Source organism: Salvelinus sp. IW2-2015, linkage group LG21 (genome assembly GCF_002910315.2).
Source record: "Salvelinus sp. IW2-2015 linkage group LG21, ASM291031v2, whole genome shotgun sequence".
Taxonomy (NCBI): domain Eukaryota; kingdom Metazoa; phylum Chordata; class Actinopteri; order Salmoniformes; family Salmonidae; genus Salvelinus; species Salvelinus sp. IW2-2015.
Window position 1 is genome coordinate 2,510,918 of NC_036861.1, and position 23,006 is coordinate 2,533,923.

The window sequence follows — 23,006 nt, forward strand, 5'->3', positions numbered from 1 at the left end:
GTAAGAAGAAAACAGTGGAATAAAGGGGATGGAGGGATGGTAGGGAGGGGGAGTGGAGATCCTGACCAAACCAAAACACTATCATTAATTCATTTAGCTCCAGCTGCCTATTCGCAGGCTGGGATCACAGAGAGGAGATTGTGAAACGCTTCTTCCATTCAAAAGGTTTATCTGGCTTGCCATTCGGAATTCAACGCAAATTTACACACACATACCTTGGTCTCGCTGCGGGAGTGGTTGTGTGCGTGTATGGGGGAACTCTGTGTGTGTGTGTGTGTGTGTGTGTGTCTGTGTACGGTGCATTCATAAAGTATTCAGACAACTTAACTTTCCCATATTTTGTTAGATTACAGCCTTATTCTGAAATGGATTAAACTGCCCCCCCCCAATCTACACAAAATACCCCATAATGACAAAGAAAAAAGTTTATTTTGTGGCATTTGTTTTTTGAATGTATAAATGAAATAACACATTTACATAAGTATTTAGACCTTTTACTCAGTACTTTGTTGAAGCACCTTTGGCAGTGATTACAGCCCTGAGTTATCTTGGGTATGATGCTACAAGCTTGACACACCTGTATTTGGGGAGTTTCTCCCATTCTTCTCTGCAGATCCTCTCAAACTCTGTCAGGTTGGATGGGGAGGTGTCACTGCACAGCTATTTTCAGGTCTCTCCTGAGATTTTCGATTGGGTTCAAGTCCGGGCTCTGGCTGGACCACTCAAGGACATTTAGAGACTTGCCACAAAGCCACTCCTGCATTGTCTTGGCTGTGTGCTTAGGGTCATTGTCCTGTTGGAAGGTGAACCTTCACCCCAGTCTGAGGTCCTGAGTGCTCCGGAGGAGGTTTTCATCAAAGATCTCTGTACTTTAAAAAAATGATAAAATCCCTCGATCCTGACTAGTCCCAGTCCCTGCTGTTGAAAAACATCCCCACAGCATGATGCTGCCACCACCATGCTTCACCGTAGGGATGGTGCCAGGTTTCCTCCAGACGTGACGCTTGGCATTCAGGCCAAAGAATTCCATCTTGGTTTCATCCCACCAGAGAATCTTGTTTCTCATGGTCAGAGTACTTTAGGTGCCTTTTGGCAAACTCCAAGCGGGCTGTCATGTGCCTTTTACTGAGGAGTGGCTTCAGTCTGGCCACTATCATAAAGGCCTGATTGGTGGAGTGCTGCAAGGATGGTTGTCCTTCTGGAAGGTTCTCCCATCTCCACAGAGGAACTCTTGAGCTCTGTCAGTGACTATCGGTTTCTGGGTCACTTCCCTGACAAAGGCCCTTCTCCCCTGATTGCTCAGTTTGGCCGGGTGTCCAGCTCTAGGAAGGGTCTTGGTGGTTCCAAACTTCTTCCATTTAAGAATGATGGAGGCCACTGTGTTCTTGGGGACCTACAATGCCGCAGATATTTTTTGGTACCCTTCCCCAGATCTGTGCCTCGTGCCATTCTGTCTGAGCTCTATGGACAATTCCTTCGACCTCATGGCTTGGTTTTTGCTCTGACATGCACTGTCAACTGCGGGACCTTATATAGACAGGTGTGTGCCTTTCCAAATCATGCCCAATCAATTAAATTTACAACAAGTGGACTCCAATCAAGTTGTAGGAACATTTCAAAGATGATCTATGGAAACAGGACGCACCTGAGCTCAATTTCGAGTCTCATAGCAATTTATGTAAATCATTTTCTATACATTTACAAAAATGTCTTAAAACCTGTTTGTCATTCTGGGGTATTGTGTGTAGATTCATGAGGATTATTTTTTTTTTTATCCATTTTAGAATAAGCCTGTAATGTAAAAAAAATGTGGGAAAAGTCAAGGCCTCTGAATACTTAATGCACAGTATATCTCTCTGCCACCCACCTCTAGCTCCTGCTCTCTCTGCAGGGCGAACTGTTTGAAAGACTTGACGATGATGCCTGCGTTGGAGCAGTCGTAAACGAAGATGGAGGGGCTGCCCATCCACGTCTGGAGGTCGTACACAGACAGAGGGATGTACTGGGTGTAGTTCTACAGGACAGACAGACAGGATGGGGGTTATTAAACATTTTGGTAGACAAACCCAGTAATTAGAAATGTTCTATGTACTACTAGCAATTATTTTTCATACTTGTCCAAAAAGAGTTTAAGATGTTGCCAAATCCTTCCATCCTCTTTCAACACTAATAATGAAAGAAAGAGGGGTAGATATGGTTTTAACTGTACGGCTGCGTCCCAATTCGCTTATTGGATTGGACGAGGGGAAGCAATGAAAGTCATGATGTTGTTTCTGACTACTGTACTGGGAGATACTCTGTGGGAGTGTTTTTAGGAGGTGGACCGGGGGGGGGGGGCTGTGACAATGGGGCCTAGGCACACCGTAGCGGGGGGGGGGGGGGGGGGCCGGGGGGGGGGGGCTGTGACAATGGGGCCTAGGCACACCGTAGCAGACAGTAGGCAGCAGGGCTGGTTTTATAGGACTCATCATTAAGGGGAATAAAGAGAGGAAGAGGAGAGGAGGAGAGGCTCTGGGGTGTACTGGGGAGAGGCAGCGCCCAAACCAAGACAGGAGCCGTGTGTCATTTAGAGTGGGTGTTTCCTTGTGTGAGTTGTCCATAAAATAATGTATATTTCTGTAATAACTATTTTGGTTGTTGGTGAGCGGGGTGTGCGTGTGGGATAACTTGTTTAAGTCTAATATCAGTGGAGCCAATGGACCTGTTAGTGTGTGTTTGTGTTCATGTGTATTCAACGATTGGACTTTATTTGTGAGTCTTAGTGTGATTGTAGAGGCAGAAGTCATCATTGGATATATATATATATATATATATTTCTGCATGTGTGTGTTTCTCTCACCTTGTTGAAGACCCAGATCTCTCCGTTGACGGTGGGTCGGGGGACCCCGTGTCCATTGTAGTGGAAGAGGACACGCTCCTCCTTGGCGTTGCGTCTCAGGGACGTACACAGCTTCTTCACCTCGTCTACGGTGGGGTCCAGACTCTGCTTGTAACGTGCCTGAGAGAGAGAGCGAGAGAGAGCGTTAATATGATTTGATGCGATTGTGTGTTGTGTTATCACGCTGCTACAACTACCCGCCTCTCATTTGATCTGACAACATGCGTTCGATTAGAGAAGAGAGGAGAGAGAGAAGGAAAGAGACGCGTCGCAGTTTGAGAGCGTGGACAGACGCGTACACCATAGTTAAGTGTATCGATTAATATCCAGACGCGAGCGTAGAAATATGAACGAGGGGTGAAACGAGAAGCGGGCCAAACACACAGCTCCCTCACGCTATTATTCTGATGTCAAAGGGCGGCAGGTCTTTTCAATTCAACTCCCTCCTCTCATCTTTCATCATTAAACAACTTTGGAGAAACCGAGCACGTGACAGTCCTTCCAAGACAATGCCTAGAGGACTAGAAATAACTAGATACAACTGAATAGCGCTGCTGAAAGTAGGTTAGGGCTACGGGAGATGTCTCTTTTGTTGTTCTATTTTAATACTATGAGAAAGGAGGTGTATTTGCGTCATTGCTATCCTACCTGGGGAGAATAGAAGAGACTATTGTGCTTGCTGTAATAGGCTTCAGTGGCATATTTAAATAATGCTCCTGCTGCTTGTAAATGAGGGAAACAGGGCCTRGTGGTCAACTAGCAATGAGAGCAGAGTGGGACAACGGCCTGCTGTGTGTGTACACGTCATCGTACACATATGAACGGTGTACGTGGTACGCACATGGGAGTCATACAAACAGTCAAACACAGGTTCTCTCTCGCTCTCAAACAAGACACGCACAAAACGTCAGTCACCTGTCCGCATCCTGTACAATAGTGAGCAATAAGAAATCAATGTTTATTTTATTTGTTTTGTGCTCCAACTACGTTTTTACCTCAAGAGCCATTTAGGAAGTTTTTCTTGGTAAGTCCTTCTCATGACCGCACAATATTACATCAACAGAACCCCCATTCAACCTAGTATTAATACTAGGTTGAATGGGAACTGGTTTTAATACTAGGTTGAATGGGAACTGGTTAATACTAGGTTGAATGGGAACTGGTTAATACTAGGTTGAATGGGAACTGGTTAATACTCGGTTGAATGGGAACTGGTTAATACTCGGTTGAATGGGAACTGGTTAATACTCGGTTGAATGGGAACTGGTTAATACCCGGTTGAATGGGAACTGGTTAATACCCGGTTGAATGGGAACTGGTTAATACCCGGTTGAATGGGAACTGGTTAACCAGTTCCCATTCAAGGACTTCAGCATTTAAACCACACAATCATTAGAAACACCAAGCTAATTAGCAACGAACCAAACAGTCCAATATGTATGTGTTCAAAGACATCATCCAGTCTCCCCATTCGGCTTCAAACACACCTTGAAAGCAAAAGTTGCTGATTGAGTTTGGTGCAATCAGATAGGACCGCAGTCTGAACACTGCCTGGCGGATAGACACTCTCAGCGATCCAATGTTAGTCCTTATGAGATCAAGTGTTATCAGCAGCTGCTAATTGTGTTAGAGTTGGGATTTCACAATCGAATGTACACTGAAATGTGAGTGGGGAGAGATGGYGCGGTAATCAGTTTAGGCTGACTAAACTTTCTTCAGAAAGGAAAGGAGAGAAAGTGAGAGTGAAAGCTAGTTTGTGTACATGTGTCCATCATACACTCAACTGCTGTTCCCCATCTTGACCTGAAGGGGGAGCCCTGGTACCCCACTGGGACTATCCTTGCAGGTATGTCAATGCTCCCAGGAAGTCCTCCTCCCATCTATCTTATATCCTCCATCTCTGCAGCTAGCGCCCAATGCCCAGCAGTGTCTGAGCAGTCCCATTGGCACTGAGCTGGGAATTTGAGGTGTGTCTGCCCTTCCAGTCTCTGTCTGTCTCTGTTTAGTTGGCTCTATTGAGGTTTCCATGTATTGATCCATCACTCCTAAAACTCTAACTGACTCCATTGGTGCATGAAGTGGTTCTGTTGTTTCTGTCAATGTCAGGACAGATATGGTGCCTGGCGCACGTCAACCTGAACCGAGCTAAACCCTGCCCTGTCTGCTTCAAGGAACAGGTACCAGGGAAGGATACAGATAACCAAGAACACAAAAAGACAGACTCTTACAATCTCAGACATACTGATACCGTAAGCTACTCAAATACTCGCTCTCTCACACACATATATATATGGGCTTAGCCTACACGGGCACACAGGAACACACACAGGCAGTCGGTCACACACACACAGAAACATTTTCCACTGATGGTGGACCTGTGGGACTGGGGATAATCCCTGTACTAGAACAAGGAAAAGCACAGAGCGTAACCAACCTCTCATCTCTGATCTGCTCCATAACAAAAAGAGCCTAAGTCCCAAATGGCACCCTATTCCCTACGTGGTGCACTACTTTTGACCAGAGCGAGCTCCAAGGTAGTGCACGGCATACGGAATAGGGTGTCATTTGGGACGCCACATCATTAACACACTAAACCTTTCCTAAAGCCATCTCAACACTGAGGGGTGCAGGACGGTAAGCCCACAAGGACATTAGAGACTAAACTCACTCTGATTACAAAGGAAAAGATGGATGGTATTACCAGCCTTGCATAAATGTTGTGTAACAAAAATTCGTGACACAGAGAAAGACGAGAATGAGGAGATACTACTACAGGCAGATTGTAAGCTTGTCACCAGTCTGATAGATTATCAGCTTTCAGTCTTTCTGGTAAAAAAAACTAACAGACTGAAGTTGAAGACCAAAAGCATGTATGCAAAATAAAACAAGTTGCAAAATCAAATTGGACTTGCATACTTTTTACAGATACATTTGTTGCAAGGTACAACAGCAACCTTGAGCTAAAAGCACCAAAGAACAAGCAAGAATAGACAATGTCTGAGGACAGTTTGTATAGTTGACACGAGCAGTGGCTGTGGCACCCCCACTTGTTGTCAAACAGAAATCTGTTGAGCGCTGTGCCTTTTCCTGTCAATGGAAAGGGCTGTTAACATTTCTGCACAAATACTTGGATTGTTTGGCTGAGAAGGAGAACCACAAATCTAAAAGGCAGAGAGAGAGAGCGAGGGAGGAAGAGAGCGAGTAAGAGAAATCGAGAGACTGTCATTTCTCAAGCACTGTATCATCTTCCTGCTTTCAGCTGCCCAGATCAATACTGCTGAGGAGAAATGATGCCAATGGTTTGATGGTGCACACACACACACACACACAAAATGAGCAGGCCTGTACTTCTGTTCACTTTCATAGCATGTTGAAAGACACACACACCCTTTTCATAGATCTGTCAGTGATGACGTGTGTCGGTAAGAAGTCAGCCAGGGGATCCTTTACTTTGTATTCTTCCAATTCGCACTTCAGGAAATTGAAGAGACCCTTCTGTTACTCCTGTTAATAGACAATCACAGTCTCACAGACAGACACATTCTAGTCACAGTAAAGGTTATAGGTAACCATATAAAAGTAATTATATTTCTATGAAGGGTACTGTCCTTGCCAGACTGTGAAATTGCGTAGCATGATGCAAGTGTCATGACAGAATTGTATCACCTTGTAAAAGATTCTCCGGTACTTTTGTATACTTTTTTGCCGAGTAGTTCTGAAAGTAGTGCTCACGAACGAGCCAAAAGTGGTCCCCGAAAATTCTCGCTCTCCCTCTCTGCTCTCCCTCTCTGTGCATCTTGCTAGCTGTCACTCAATTAGTGAAGGGTCTGAACCCCATTGGCTGGAACTTGAATTGCTAAGGGGGAATGGCACCGCATAGCTTTCAGAAAACAGTCGCTTTCAAACTAGGGATTTTGTGTCTAATTGAGGTAAGACAATAATTCTGTTCATTGATAATGCATGAATGAACTAAACATTGGCACATCCACCCCAAAGTGAAAGGTATAAAAAAAAAAAACGTACTAGTGACAAAAGTTCCGGATCACGTCTTTAATCCAGACTGAGCTGTAAATAGCGAAGGGGACTAGAATTGCTTTGTTTATTTTATTTTTATTAAAGGAATCAGCTTTCCCCATCATATCAGTCATTGCATCCCTTTAGAGAGCTATTTATAACTTGTAAGAAATGTTCAGATCAACCAGCCTATGTCAGCTGGTTGTTTAGTAATGTTGTTTAATAACGTTTTTAAGGTTTTTTAGCCCATAGATTGTTGCAATGTTTGAGTCACTCAAATATCACAGTAATACACAGACATTTAAACCTGCAGAATTCTCTCTCCACCAACAATACGGGTGTGAACAGTACTTGTGCCCATTGAAATAGGCGTGGATCGCGGGGTGCTCCCCAATACTGAAAGGGGGGCCTGAGTGAAGAAGTTTGGGAACCCCTGTGCTAGTCTATAATGTAAAATATAAAAATATATCATTCACAACTGTTCATGAACCAGCACTGAGTACTGACAGGTTTAGGATGACACAGACGACACATCACTTCCTGGTTAGTATGGGTAAGCGGACAGACAGTTGATCTGGCGTCACCTTTTTCCCCCCGTTGTCAGACGTCCTGCAGGGTGTAATCGTCCCTGATTGACTGGGAGGCCATGTGAAGTGGGTGAGACATGCTCTCTCTCCCCTCCCACAAATTCAAACCATCTTGGAAATTACCATGAAACCACATCTAAGCAATAGTCGCCAAGAGATTGCTACTGTGACGTCAAATAAAGTCTTTGCCTTTCAGTCCTCGTGCAATGGTTAAACAGTGTATGGCTGATATGTGATATACTACCTTCCTCCCCTTCAGTAGATATTATGCTCTGTATGAGCTTGTTCATTGAGAAGAATGGAGAAATCAATCCCCTCATCATCTCTCTTACAAACATGTGCTGCTCTATTCTAGGAGAATCTCCACAGTGGCCCCACAGGCCACAGCTAAACCAGTAACTGATGTAGACTGACGGCTCAACACACACTTGAGTGTGTGAGAGTGACAGTGTTGATACTTTTGCTGCTGCAGTACAACGTAGCCAACTCTCTTTTAATAGACTGGGGATTAGCTGGCACACTCTGCCTGACGTGCGCACACACACACACACACACACACACACAGCACAGTTAATCAACACTCAAAATAAGCTATGCATCTGCACAGTCTAGTATGTGTGTGTGTGTGTGCGTGCGCACGTCCACTCCGGAGGAAACGGAAAGGTAACAGGTCGCTAGGATCCACAGACATGCCCTGCAGCCCTTTGAACTCAAGTCAATCTAGTGAGCAAACACTGGGCTTTGCCTGTAATGCATTTCAGACACGGCCCAACTCCCTTGAGTAAACAGACACACAGGCCATTTGTGAGGGTCCATTTCTGTGTCAGTTGCAATGTGTAGTGGGGGCAGATAGTTCAAATTTGTATAGTGTGTTGGCCCGAAAATAATTTATTTTGTTGTTTGTGTGGGTGGGTGTGGGATAACTTGTTTTGGGTCTAATATCAGTGGACCGTGTGTGCACGTGTGCGACTACACTAGGGCTAACCCCATTTAGTCAACTGGTCGATTGTTTGGTAAATAGGCTGGTGGTCGACCGAGATTTCTTTAGACGAGCGAGCAGTAGCAACAAAAACAGGTTTATAATGGTGGTGTACAAGACACCAGTCTGATTGGCGCCTGTCTAAGCAGACTGATCCATTGTGGAGGCTGTGGGAATGGCACGGCCCATCACCAAGACATGGGCTACTGAAATTGAATATGGATGCATTATGTAAGAGCAATGGTGGAACACTAGTAAAAAATATTATTATTTTATAACAAATGTGCTTTCTCCTGCTTTAGACAGCAGTCGCCGTCGGCGGTTCAGAAACACAGTGTGCTAGAGTTAGGAGACAAGCAAACAGCCATTGCCTTAATTGTGTAAGAAAAGCGAGGAGAGAGGAAACCCCAACTTAATTAGGTCTATAATCAACAACCTAACTTTCAGAAATCATCCATCTACAGTATCAGTCAAACATTTAAAGAATATATATATTTTACCCCTTTTTCTCCTAAATTCRGTGGTATCCAATTGGTAGTTACAGTCTTGTCTCATCGCTGCAACTCCCGTACGGACTCGGGAGAGGCGAAGGTCGAGAGCCGTGCGTCCTCCGAAACACAACTCAACCAAGCTGCACTGCTTCTTGACACAATGCCCACTTAACCCGGAAGCCAGCCGCACCAATGTGTCAGAGGAAACACCGCACACCTGGCGACCGTGTCAGCGTGCACTGCATTCGGCCCGCCACAGGAGTCGCTAGAGCGCGATGGGACAAGCACATCCCTGCCGGCCAAACCCTCCCCTAACCCGGACGACGCTGGTCCAATTGTGCGCCGCCCGGCTGCGTCAGAGCCTGGACACGAACCAGGAACTCTAGTGGCACAGCTAGCACTGCAAAGCAGTGCCTTAGATCGCAGCGCCACTTAATGCTTGCGCTTTTACAGACTGGGAGGATCGGGAGCTGATGTAGTAGTGGTGGCCWGCAGAATGAGCTGTGGAAACCTCCATCCCCAGTGGTGTGTGTCAGCCGCAGGTTCCACAGGCCACCATGTAATCACCACATAACTCTGTTTGCAGTGTACACTATTCAGCTCGCCGCGTTAGCACCATAACGCGGCTGTTTTGCCATGTAGGCCAGCATCACATAACTCTACCATGGCCACAGGGCTAAATACAGCTAGACGCTACCATATATCTCTCTTCCTTCGCCGTTGTATGCTATAAAACTAGCGCCTCAGGACCATGACGCTACAGCTAAGCCCTTTGGCATCACATAACTCTACCTCAGACACTAGGACAAATAACCCATCATTCTACCATAGCCAGCTCCAGTCTAAACACAGCTAATTGGACGCCATTCTAGAGTTTTGGTACATAGCTCCAGTAAATAGCTTCAGTACAGAGGTCCAGCGAAGCGCTCTCTTCCTACGGGCTCAGCTGTCAGCTGCCCAATCCACCCCTTTTCTCTCGTTCTCCTCTAAATCAACTCCGATTCCAATTTCCAGCCAGAATTGATTGATGAGGGATTGGTGTGGCAGCAACGCCAGAGTCCATTACTAAAGACTAAGTCTGGGAAAGGCTTGGGGACTCCGGTGTGTGTTGGGGGATTGAAGTGGGAATTGTGTCCGGATACACCAGGAAGAGAGAGGAGAAAAGTGGGATGTGGTTATGGGAAAAAGAGAGAGATTAGTGTTTCAGGGTTACATTTAGAATGTGGGGCAGTCGGGCGAACAAGGGGGAATGCAGGGGTCTACCGGGCATACCTGTAGGTATGCAAACATACAAACCTCAGGTGATTTCAGTCACAACGCAGATGTTTGTGGTTGAACTCCTCCCCCTGGTTATGGTAAATGATGGGTCCTCAACATCCCAAGTGGTTTGGAGTAGGGTACGGTTTCCAGAAAATACACACACAAGTAACATTCACACACACACACAGACACAGGGGTATGATATGTGAGCCTGTAGAGGTATCCAGGTCAGGTGTCTTCTGCCTACTTCAGATCTTTCCATCTGATTTAGGGTCCATTGATCAGGTTATAAATATGTCTCCTTCTGATCCTCAGGGATCACTGGGTTATTATAAAAGGTCCTGATCAATAAAGCCTCTCAAATGAGGGGAAGATACCCTACAGGTTTTATAGCCCAGTGAGTGTGTTTACTGGAAATGTGTGTGTTTTCAGAAGTGTAGTTATAGTGTGTGTCTGTGTATGTCAGTGAGTGAGTGCACTTTGCAGTCTCAATGTAAGACTCAGCCCCTAGGTGTGCAGTATAGCCGGTAGCAAGGCCATATGAAATACTGGGTCAGGGGGGCTTAAATGATGCCTATAATTGTAATGCTTAGAAATTGCTTAGTGAATAGTGTGTGTGTGTGTGTGTGTGTGTGTGTGTGTGTGTGTGTGTGTGTGTGTGTGTGTGTGTGTGTGTGTGTGTGTGTGTGTGTGTGGTGAGCTCTGTGTACACCCAAGTGTGTGTTAATGACTGCAAGTCCTACTCCCTTGCGCTAAACACACACTTCCACCCCCAAATCCCTTTTGGCTAGCTGCATTGGTAAACGGCAGAGAGAGTTCTTCAGCCCTCCCGCCCCATTCCAGGAAAAGGAAAGAGTAAAAAACAATGCCTGAATCTCCTAATCTACTGGAAGTGGTATCTACCCTGCTGATAAAGAGACAGACATGTAACAGATATCTTGAGATTGATACCAAGGACAAAAGTTCCGTATGAGGCTAAACTCACCAAATTACATTTAATTCACGTTACAGACGTTAAAATTGAATTCAGAGAAACTCGAGACTGCATTATTACACTTAAGTTCCACGAGGACCAAAAGAAGACGCTTAAAATAGCCGTGTAAGACGCTCTTGCCATGTGATGGGGACGGTAAGCAGGCAGACCCAATCACATTACAAGTTACAACACATTACCACGGTGGTTCTGTTTTTAGGCCCTCAGTAAAATACACCGTGACGGGATCATCTCTGCCTGTCTGCATCTCACCAGCGTTCCCACCGCTCGTGTGTGTACCTTTTCCTCTCCTCTACCTGCCCGCTCTCTCTCTCTCTCTCTCCCTCCCTCCCTCCCTCCCTCCCTCCCTCTCTGGGACATGGTGTCAGTGCTGCAGTATTTTTTACCCTGTCTGGGGCAGAGCGATTGTGTGTCTGGAACAGAGGCCCTTAGGCTCAGCCTGCTGTCCTCAGACCTCAGCGATAGGGCCAATACAGGGCAAGGTTTTGCATCATTCATTCTTCATCTACACACATTAAAAATACAACACTACATGGAAAAAATGCCTGTAGAGAAAAGAGAAGGGATGGACAGAAAGCAAGTAAAAYGGTAGGAGAGGGTGGGAGAAACTGGGTGGGGAGTGTAAGAGACAGGGTGTGCAAGAGAGGAGAGAGGAAGATATGGTGAGAGCGAGAGCTGGCTCCTCTGGGAGCTGGCTCCAGAGGAAAGCAGATGCAGTCTAGGTGGTACAGGATGGAGGGATGAACCCTCTATTAAAGAGGAGGAGGAGGAGAGCGATATTGGGTGACAGGCCAAGAAATAAACCAGTAATGGAAAATGGAAAGGTAGGCTCAACCTTCAGAGATGATCAGGTTTCAAAAACCAAAATGTGTATTTCTGTTGCAAAGCAATGTTCAAAGCAAACCACTTGACCTTAACTTCCTATGTAATTAAACGAGAAGCAATTCATTTAAAACAGAAACCACTGCATGAATGGGTTAACTAGGCTAACAGATAAATATAATGTCAAAACATTAAAGTAGGCTCAAGTGAACCAAAGGACCAACTCAGTCTAACAATTAAAGATTCAATCTATTCTGAACAAAAATATAAAACGCAACATGTAACGCATTGGTCCCATCATTCATGAGCTGAAATAAAAAAGAGGCCTGAAATGTTCCATATGCACAAAAATCATATTTCTTTCAAATTCTGGCATCAAAGGACTCCTTTGCCAGGAAATCCATCCACCTGACAGGTGTGGCATATCAAGAAGCTGATTAAGCAGTATGATCATGACACAGGTGCACCTTGTGCTGGGGACAAAAGGCCACAAAAATTTGCAGTTTTGTCACATAACAGTTTTGAAGGAGCGTGCAATTGGCATGCTGCCTGCAGGAAAGTCCACCAGAGCCGTTGCCAGAGAATTGAATGATCATTTCTCTACCAAAAGCCACCAACATCGTTTTAGAGAATTTGGCAGTACGTCCAACCAGACTAAAAACCACAGACCATGTGTAACCAAGCCAGCCCAGGACCTCCACATCCGCCAGCTTCACCTGCGGGATCGTCTGAGTCCATCCACCCGGACAGCTGATGAAACAGGCGTATTTTATGCCTGTAATAAAGCCTTTTGTGGGGAAAAATCTTTCTGATTGGCTGGGCCTGGCTCCCCACTGCGCTCCTGCCCAGTCATGTGAAATCCATAGATTACGGCCTCATGAATCAAATTTTCAAATTACTKATTTCCTTATAGGAACTGAAAAATCTTGAAATTGTTGCATGTTGCATTTATATTTTTGTTCTGTATATTTAAATGAGAACCACAGCATCATGATCACGAATGGATTAACATAACGTCAAGGCTCCAAGTAGGTTGAAGTGGGTTGAAGAAGGCTAAAGTGGACCATCCAGAAAGAGGGCCAAAAGGTCCAACTACATAAGGAGTATGAGTGTCTACCACTTAAATGGTTTCGAATCACTGTCATATCATGTACTGTACATAGGTTGCCTTCCTAACGATGCGCGTGCTTAACATAGAGATAACCTACTCATGTATCCTGCTCCAGTACCAATCTGTCTTCAATAGACTGGCTTTAGTCACCGAGTGGCTGTGATGAACGGCTTCCTCTCTACTAGGCTACTTAGCTTCAGAGAGAGGTAGTGTTCCAAATGGGAGCCTGTTCCCTTTCTAGTGCACTACTTTTGACCAGGGCTCTGGTCCAAAGTAGTGCACTTCACAGGGAATAGGTTGTCATTCGGGACACACAGAGAGAGAACAGACAAGCTCGACACCTTCAGCCCGCTCTCTTTCCATCTCTTCCTCAGTCTCCCTCTCTCTGTTTCCCCGCAGTCTTGCTTGCACTTGTCCTTTCTTTCACCCTTCTGCTTTGTTCAGACTGCATACTCAAATCACTTTTGTCCAAAAAGCAATTTACAAGTGACCAAATGGCATTCGTGTGTTCAGACAGCAGTCATTTGCTGACTGACACGTCTACCGCTAGTTGTTAAAGTAATGACAGGTGTCTGTGCAGTGGTGTAGGCTGATAGGTGGTGCTTCCCATCACTCAGAAGTTGGGTAGCTAGCTAAGGTGACGGTGCCTGCCATGGAAGTTTCCCAGTCACGTCAAAGGATGATCCAACTTTCAAAATTAGTCCTTTTTGGCTAGCCACAACAGTCAACAACCGAGCTAGCTGTTTAGCTTGTAGGCACACTCCAATACTTTTGTAACCAATTGAAAAGCTTGTTAGTGAGAATTTCGCCATTTTCAACAGAGTAGCTCACAAGCAACAAGATATCCCAAAGAACAGACAACAACAAAAAACACTTGATGGCAAATAAATCTAATTTGACCGTTCAGACAAGTCACATGGCCAGGAATCAGATTTCTATCTGATTTACAACTGATTTGAAAATATCCGATTCCATGTGCTTTTTGGCTGCTCAAACTACAGGAAAAAAATCWGATGTCAGATATGCCAAAAAAAAWWAAATGGATTTGAGTCACTTAAAACTGCCCGTGTGTGAACAAGGCTTTATTACCTCTCCTCTTTCGCTCTACCCCCAACTCTTCCCCGTCCCTTTTCCCAGCACAGTAGGTCGTTGAAATAGATCGCAACAGAGGTACAGAGGCAGTCTGCCTTGCCAGAGCTTTAACTGTAGCTGTCCTGTAAAGACACACAGGTGGGTAGTCAGTCCCCTTCGGAGGCTGAATCGGAATCGTCCCAATGGTTTCTGTCACACTACCTAACAGTTTGGTGGGACGGAGAGGTGGGCACAGCCAGGTAAGAGGTGCTGGGAACAGCCACACGTTCACACACACAACTTCACCCAGAGTCTTCCCATGCTTCTACAATCTGCACAAAGACAATTACCACCCGCTGAAGKTGGTACCAGATCGGAACCGGTTTTATTTTGCCGACTTTCTTCTTTTCTCGTTCTTCCATACTTTTTCCAAACACCCCCTTTCTACCTCCCTCTATCCATCCCTTTTCTCTATTTAAATCTCTACTGATTAACAAAAGGGAAACTTCACAGAGAACAGAGTATTGTGAGAAGACTTCATTTGGAATGCAAGTTAGAGAGAACTAAAGATCAAGTTAAATTAATATGACAAACTAGGGAGTCCAAGAAAAGGTTGAAAATGATCGAGTGCACTACCACAAACACCAAAGGAGATTTGGAAGCTCAGCTCATACAAAGTTTTGTCCAGTCAGCCAGTACAGAAAAGGCATACCTCTTCTCCTCCTCCTCCTCTTCCCCGTTTCTCTCCTTTTATTTCTCTACACCCTGCGGCCCCTTGCTCTGTCCTGCCTACTGATTCACAGTGTTCAGGGCCAGCCCTGSCACGCACCAGTCGGTGTCCTGAGCCCACCTCGGCTAGCCCACACAATCTCCTTTCCTCTCACGTGGCCACCGAAGCCATCAGTGACAGGAGATTATGGTGAGCCACACACACCTCCGCCACGCTCCCACATATTGCCCTGTGTACGACGCCCACTGAAGCCTTCAGTGACAGGCAACATCTGTCTGGCCAGAGGACAGAAACATAACAGTTTGAGGAGACATGTATATCCTGTACTCTATACCATCTACTGCATCTTGATGTAATGTATCACTAGCCACTTTAAACAATGCCACTTTTATATGTTTACATACCCTACATTACTCTTCTCATATGTATATACTGTACTCTATACCATCCACTGCATCTTGCCTATGCCGTTCTATACCATCACTCATTCATATATTTATTTATGTACATATTCTTATTCTTTCCTTTACACTTGTGTGTTTAAGGTAATTGTTGTGAAATTGTTAGGTTAGATTACTCGTTGGATTTTACTGCATTGTTGGGAACTAGAAGCACAAGCATTTCGCTACACTCGCATTAACATTTGCTAACCATGTGTATGTGACAAATATAATTTGATTTAAAACAGACTGAATCCTAAAAGTGTGGCGAGTGTGTGCTGATGAGTGATATTATGTGAAGAAGAGTCATGAACAAACAGTGAATCCTCAGCGGTTTGTGTGTGCATCACGCCTGCCATGTCACAAACGCGCGCGGTACATTCGTCGTCGAGGGCTCTCTCTCAGTCCGTTCACAGGACAGACACTCAGTGTTGCCAAATAATTTTCAGGGTAAATTGCTAGAGGCAGGTTGATTTGTTGCTAAAAGTTGCTCAATGACGTTGTGATGTCATTGCGTGATAACGTAAAACTGCGTCATTACGTYTAATACACAATAACGTTACTCAAATTGACTGGCCATTTCGCAAAAACTATGATTTGACATTTGTTTAGGTACAGACTCCCACTCTTTTCTGTACTTCTGGCTGTACAATTTTGATTGAGATATGTTGATTGATGTAAGTTCTGTTCAAGATCAAACATTCGTGACCAACTATACTATTCATTGGGTTTGCCTCGTCGAACCCGTACTACTGCTGCTGCAGTCAGCCAACAATGATTTGCAATTTGCTGAAATTGCTGCTGGCCTGCTGCTGACGTCACTCACAATGCACTATTGCAGCCAGGCACGTGTGTTGTGAATGAGTGTGTGACAGGGAAAATCGTTTTTGTGTCATTTAGAGGGAAAATGGGTGCATTTTAGCATTTGAGTCACTTTTCTAAAGTTGTTAAAAGTTCCAAACAAATTTTTAAAAGTAGCTACATTTGTTGCTAGGTGCTGTTTGAAAAAAAGGTTGCCAGGGTTGTCTGAAAAGTTGCTAAATATAGCAACAAAATTGCTAAATTGGCATCACTGCAGACACTCCCTCTAGTACTTTTATTACCCCACCGCAGGGTTTACTGAGAGCTCAGATGGAATCAGGTTTCACGTTGGAATTAAAGCCTTGCTCTGCGTGTTGCTTCCGAGAGGAGACCGAAGACGGAAAGAGAGCGCAAGATAAAGCTCGAATGATCAGCTATAAKGCTGCAGTCCCTTTGCCTGCAGCAGTGAAAAGCAGATAATCCCGTGTAGCGCTCTCCACTACTAATTGTGTCACAGGCTCACAGCATGGAAGGCAGTGAAACGAGTGAGAAAAGTAGAGCGCGAAAGCCTGACGCACAATTCTCAGAATCTGAAGATAATCTACCAATTCTGAGAACTGGGTCTGCGGGTTTCTAGTCTCTTCACTTTTGTCACTCTTACCGACGCACGTCAACTGTGAGTCTGAGGGGTGTGTGACGAATAGAAGGATGCGTTGCAACCTCATTGTGTAAACACAGATTCCCCACACACACACGCCGCACAATAGACAGTGAGAAGGAGAGACACGCTGCACTGAAGGGGCATGCGCTGCAGAAGGAAGGATGCTGTAGCTAAGTAAGCAGCTTTGAGGAGGGCAGGCAGGCAGGCCCAGCCTTGAACCTCCTTATATCAGCTCTAACACAAGGCCAGACGCTCACATACCTACATTACAATAGGATTATTGTGATCAAATACATGGTGTTTTAAATGCACCTTTGAATCAAACACACAGGGTGTTTCTTAAAAAATGCATACTACCGATGCTGCGAGCAAGCAAATTGGAGCACGGGAGGGTCGGGGTTTGAGTCCAAATAGAAGTTTGAGAAACGGAGCACGGAGGGCACTTCTCTAATGCGTAACGTAAACTCGTACATCGCCTTGGTCCGTACAATTGCCCTTATTTTAGCTCCCCAAAAACGTAATACTTCCAGATAAACTGTAATGTCAATACCATTGTAAAGCACAATTTCTCCCCTTTCCAACAGAATCAATTACATGACCTAAACGCTGCCCGTTTCTGCATAATTCAAGCAGGCAATGAGCCCCTTCGGGTATTTTTAAAATGGCGGGTGGGGAAGCAAAACTAATGCGTGGTAGTGAGAAGGAGAGATGTTGTGTGGGAAAATAGCGTTTTCACTCCATCCGTCCAACTTATCACCTTATCGCCTCTAAAATGTAAATAAAACACTATAAAGAGTTTATATAATGTGTCATTACATACCTATTTGAAGGTTTGTGTCGAATTTGAAATCGGGTTTTTAGGGCGATGCTAAAGTGATCTTAGAAGTAAGCAGCGGCTTTGAGAATGATGATCGCATGCAATGATGCWAAAAATTACTAGGTATCCCCCCTTACCCCCGTCACTGTCCATTTCTTGTTTTTAAARGATGAGAGAAGTGCTACACCTAGTGGAGAGAGATTGTAAGGCAGAAATAGTTGCTTTATGCGTGCTGTACGTTACGACATGACACGTCAAGATGTAACGGAGGGTCCATTTTTTCAACTTTTCTCCAATACTATAGAGCCATTACCATGTCGATCAATGCTTGAATAGAAACCTAGTTCACACCCCCGATTTTGAAGTCAATACAGTCGCTACAGTCCCATTAGTTTTCTTTAGACCTCGTTTGAATGTTGCGGTTGCGCACATTTGTACGGAATGGGGTGAGTTTACGTTACTGAATGCGCAGAAATATAAAAGCGGCCATTAAAAAAAATATATAATATATAATCAATGGCGCCCATTATTTTCACTGAAGCGAGAGAAAACATACTTCGGAATTAAATTTTGCCTATTCACATCAAAATGTTGCCTGAATACAATATTTGAACTTGATGGGTTTATAAATACATGCGGTGTACATTTTGGCATGTTTACCTGCCTACAACACCCACTGTAGTGCCGCGTAGATCACAAGCCCATATTAAGTCAATAGTGTTAACTGGCTAGCTACTATTTTTAGCTAGCTAGATACCCACGAAGAATTGACATTACTGTACCTTGCATAACAGTAGTTTTAGGTCATTTTCTGGTTAGCTACATTATTACAATTCACATATTCTGTATCTAGCTGATAGTTATGAAGTAAAAAGTTTGCTGTGTGTATATATCTTGTTTTGTCTCTATTGTTGCCATTGTCCTGGTTGGAATAAGGTTCAGTGAATTGAGAGGTGTAGCGTGAGGTAACACAGTAATGGAAGTGCAAGTGCTTCTCAAATGTTTGTGTGCTCCACACTCTCGTCCTCACAAGAACGTACTCAAGAGAACATCCTCGGAGAATGCACTGGGAACATGAGTGTGTGGAGCACGGTAGGATTGCATATTGAAAAATGCCCACAGATCTCAATGAATGGCAAGGACAAGACTGGGTGGCAGGTACGCTTAGCGGTGAATAACACTGGGCCAGAAACCGGCCGCCGGTTCGAATCCCTGAGGCGACTAGGTAAAAAGTATGTTGATGTGCCCTTGAGCAAGGCACTTATATTCAACCTAATTTCTGCTGTCAGTACCCCTGGATAAGAGCGTAGGCTAAATGAAGCAATAAAATCAATTTCATCAGCCTAAAAATCCTATTCAAGAGGGGAGCTGTTTGTACTCTTCAACATTAATTTCCCAGAAATCTGTCAAACTGGCAGTTACAATGACATGTTATGGCAATGAGCTGTAACTGAATTGTCTCGACACATAAAACCAGTATCTTTCTGGCACTTTAGAATAAAGAGCACAGAAGAAGTAAAGGCAGCCAAGTGGAACTCTTAGTACAAGCCCTGTGAGAAAGTGGCTTATTCAGACATCCACTAGCCGGACCCTTTAGACAGGAGACCATTAGCTAGGGGATGGACACACACACACCCACAKACACTAGGGATCCCTAGAACGGAAGTCCCCACAGTCGCTAATTGGGGGAGAGCGGAAAAGCCAAGGTCCCCAGGTTCAAAAGCAATCAAAGCACCAAATGGAGGAAYGAGCTGGTTGAGTGACAGATYTGTGGATGGYAAATGTGTGTGAAGTAAGAATGTGTGCGCGCGCAAATGACAAAGTCTATGTGTCTGATTGAGACTGCTGATTGAGTAGTCGTGCAGAGGTATACCAAGACACGCGTATGCCTCATGCTCTTCACTTTACCGTGACAAGCCAGAGCAGGAGAATGTAGATGGATATTTAGATGAGGTCACTGGAAAAATGGAATATGACACTTAATATACACTGGGAGCTCGTCTGAAAAACCAGGCATTCTAGAAGCTCTCTGTTCCCTGAGAAAAGACAAGCGAATAGACTTCTATTCTCTACATTATTAGTWCATCTAACAATAAAGAAAAAGTGCATTGATCCGAGACCTAGACCAAGGTTGTGCATTCTTGTATACTAACAAAGACGGCAACATCTGGGAGGGTAGAATACATGCCTCTAGTAATCGACGGCAACACAAACTAAGACCAAATTGTACAACAGCTTGGCTCACACYTAACCCTTTATGTTARGCTACACGTGCAACTTWGTAGATCGCCAACGATGAAGCCTTGACTGAGCTGTTCTGGGCGCAACAGAAAAACCCTTAGACCAGTCTAGACCAAACTCTTRGGGKATTGTGKGAGCCTACATCTTATGACGACACTGACTGGAAAATGGATAGAGAAGATTGRWRWYWYCAATGTAAACAGAAGCCTCGTCATTCAGCAGTACTGTAGGTGGACTGTAAAGCAGCTTATCTGTGCACCTCAATTCAATGACCCTTCAAAACATCACTACATTTGACTTTGATCCTTCTTGAATACGGACATCGTGATGTTACAGACTGGGGTAATGTGGGATATTGAAAGTTAGAATGACACAAATATTAATTTCCACAAAGTTTGCTGCCTCAGTGTCTTTAGATATTTTTGTCAGATGTTACTTATGGAATACTGAAGTATAATTACAAGCATTTCATAAGTGTCAAAGGCTTTTATGAAGTTGATGCAAAGAGTCAATATTTGCAGTGTTGACCGTTCTTTTTCAAGACCTCTGCAATCCCCCCTGGCATGCTGTCAATTAACATTCTGGGCCACATCCTGACTAATGGCAGCCCATTCTTGCATAATCAATGCTTGGAGTTTGTCAGAATTTGTGGGTTTGTCCACCCGCCTCTTGAGGATTGACCACAAGTTCTCAATGGGATTAAGGTCTGGGAGTTTCCTGGCCATGGACCCAAATATCAATGTTTTGTTCCCGAGCCACTTAGTTATTCACTTTTGCCTTATGGCAAGGTGCTCCATCATGCTGGAAAAGGTATTGTTGTCACCAAACTGTTCCTGGATGGTTGGGAGAAGTTGCTCTCGGAGGATGTGTTGGTACTATTCTTTATTCATGGCTGTGTTCTTAGGCAAAATTGTGAGTGAGCCCACTCCCTTGGCTGAGAAGCAACCCCACACATGGTCTCAGGATGCTTTACTGTTGGCATGACACAGGACTGATGGTAACTCTCACCTTGTCTTCTCTGACAAGCTTTTTTCCGGATGCCCCAAACAATCGTTAAGGGGATTCAGAGAAAATGACTTTACCCCAGTCCTCAGCAGTCCAATCCCTGTACTTTTGCGAATATCAGTCTGTCCCTGATGTTTTTCTGGAGATTAGTGGCTTCTTTGCTGCCTTCTTGACACCAGGCCATCCTCCAAAAGTCTTCGCCTCACTGTGCGTGCAGATGCACTCACACCTGCCTGCTGCCATTCCTGAGCAAGCTCTGTACTGGTGGTGCCCGATCCCGCAGCTGAATCAACTTTAGGAGACGGCCCTGGCGCTTGCTGATCTTTTCTTGGGCGCCCTGAAGCCTTCTTCACAACAATTGAACCGCTCTCCTTGAAGTTCTTGATGATCCAATAAATGGTTGATTTAGGTGCATCTTACTGCAGCACAATATCCTTGCCTGTGAAGCCTTTTTGTGCAAGCATAGATGACGGCACGTGTTTCCATTTTTTTGCAGGTAACCATGGTTGACAGAGGAAGAACAATGATTCCAAGCACCACTCAATCAGACTCCAATCAGCATACAGAGTGATCGCCAGCCTTGTCCTTGTAAACACCCACACCTGTGTAACTTCTCTAGGATAGGGGGCAGCATTTTCACGTTTGGATGAAAAGCATACCCATTCAACTGGCAGCTACTCATCCCCAGAAGATAAAATATGCATATTATTTAGTAGATTTGGATAGAAAACACTGAATTTCTAAAACTGTTTGAATCATGTCTGTGAGTATAACATAACTTATTTAGCAGGCGAAACCCAGAGGACAAACCATTCAGTTTTTTTAAAATTTTTTTTAAGGTCACTCTTTCAATGGGTTTTCATTGGGAATCCAGATTTCTTAATTGACCTTTCTTGCAGTTCCTACCGCTTCCCACTGGATGTTCAACAGTCTTTAGAAATTGGTTGAAGTTTTTCCTTTGTGTAATGAAGAAGTACGGCCATCTTGAACGAGGGTCACTTAAGTGTACTGTTTGTTAGAGGCGCGTGACCAGAAAGCTAGCTACAGTTTGTTTTAATCCTGTATTGAACACAGATCATCCCGTCTTCAATTTTATCGATTATTTACGTTAAAAAACTAAAGTTGTATCACAAAAGTAGTTTGAAATGTTTTGGCAAGTTTACAGGTAACTTTTGAGATATTTTGTAGTCACGTTGCACAAGTTGGAACCGGTGTTTTTCTGGATCAAACGCGCCAAATAAATTGACATTTTGGATATATACATCGACGGAATTAATCGAACAAAAGGACCATGTGTGATGTTTATGGGACATATTGGAGTGCCAACAACAGAATGTCAAAGGTAAGGCTTAATTATATTTTTATTTTGCGTTTTGTGTCGCGCCTGCAGGGTTGAAATATGCTTCTCTCTCTGTTTACTCTGTTGCTAATCTCAGATAATTGCATTGTTTGCTTTCGCCGAAAAGCCTATTTGAATTCTGACATGTTGGCTGGATTCACAACAAGTGTAGCTTTAATTTGGTATCTTTCATTGGTGTGTGAACTTCATGAAAGTTTGATTTTTATAGTAATTTATTTGAATTTGGCGCTCTGCATTTTTACTGGCTTTTGGCCAAGTGGGACATTAGCGTCCCACATATCCCAGAGAAGTTAACGAGAGAATCACTGACATGATGTCAACTGGTCCTTTTGTGGCAGGGCTGAAATGCAGTGGAAATGTTTTTGGGGGATTCAGTTCATTTGCATGGCAAAGAGGGATTTTGCAATTAATTGCAATTCATCTGATCACTCTTCATAACATTCTGGAGTATATGCAAATTGCCATCATGCAAACTGAGGCAGCAGACTTTGTGAAAATTAATATTTGTGTKATTCTCAAAACRTTTGGCKACGACTGTTGCKGGCATTGATAAGAGGAGTGAGCACTTTGGGGTAGAGGTCAGGTCAGATGACGTGAGAAAGAAGAGATATCACTAAGGTTCTGTCTAGCAACAGAGATGCATTGGCTGTTCAGATGTGTAGGAGGAGACTCAACCTAGGAGGAAGGGTTAAATATCAGTGCTTGTGTGAAAATGTTTTTAATGCAGCTGAATTGATCCTCTGG

General features: G+C 44.3%; 1 protein-coding gene across 1 annotated transcript in view; it reads right to left on the minus strand.

Moving 5' to 3' along the window:
• Positions 1–23,006, minus strand: part of LOC111982470 (regulatory-associated protein of mTOR) — a 147,938-nt gene that overhangs the window by 75,711 nt on the left and 49,221 nt on the right. The window contains exons 5-6 of the mRNA XM_024014038.2: positions 2,840–2,998; positions 1,868–2,014 (exon numbers count right to left, since the gene is read on the minus strand). Of these exons, the coding sequence (XP_023869806.2) occupies positions 1,868–2,014; positions 2,840–2,998 (306 nt within the window). The remainder of the gene's footprint in view (positions 1–1,867; positions 2,015–2,839; positions 2,999–23,006) is intronic.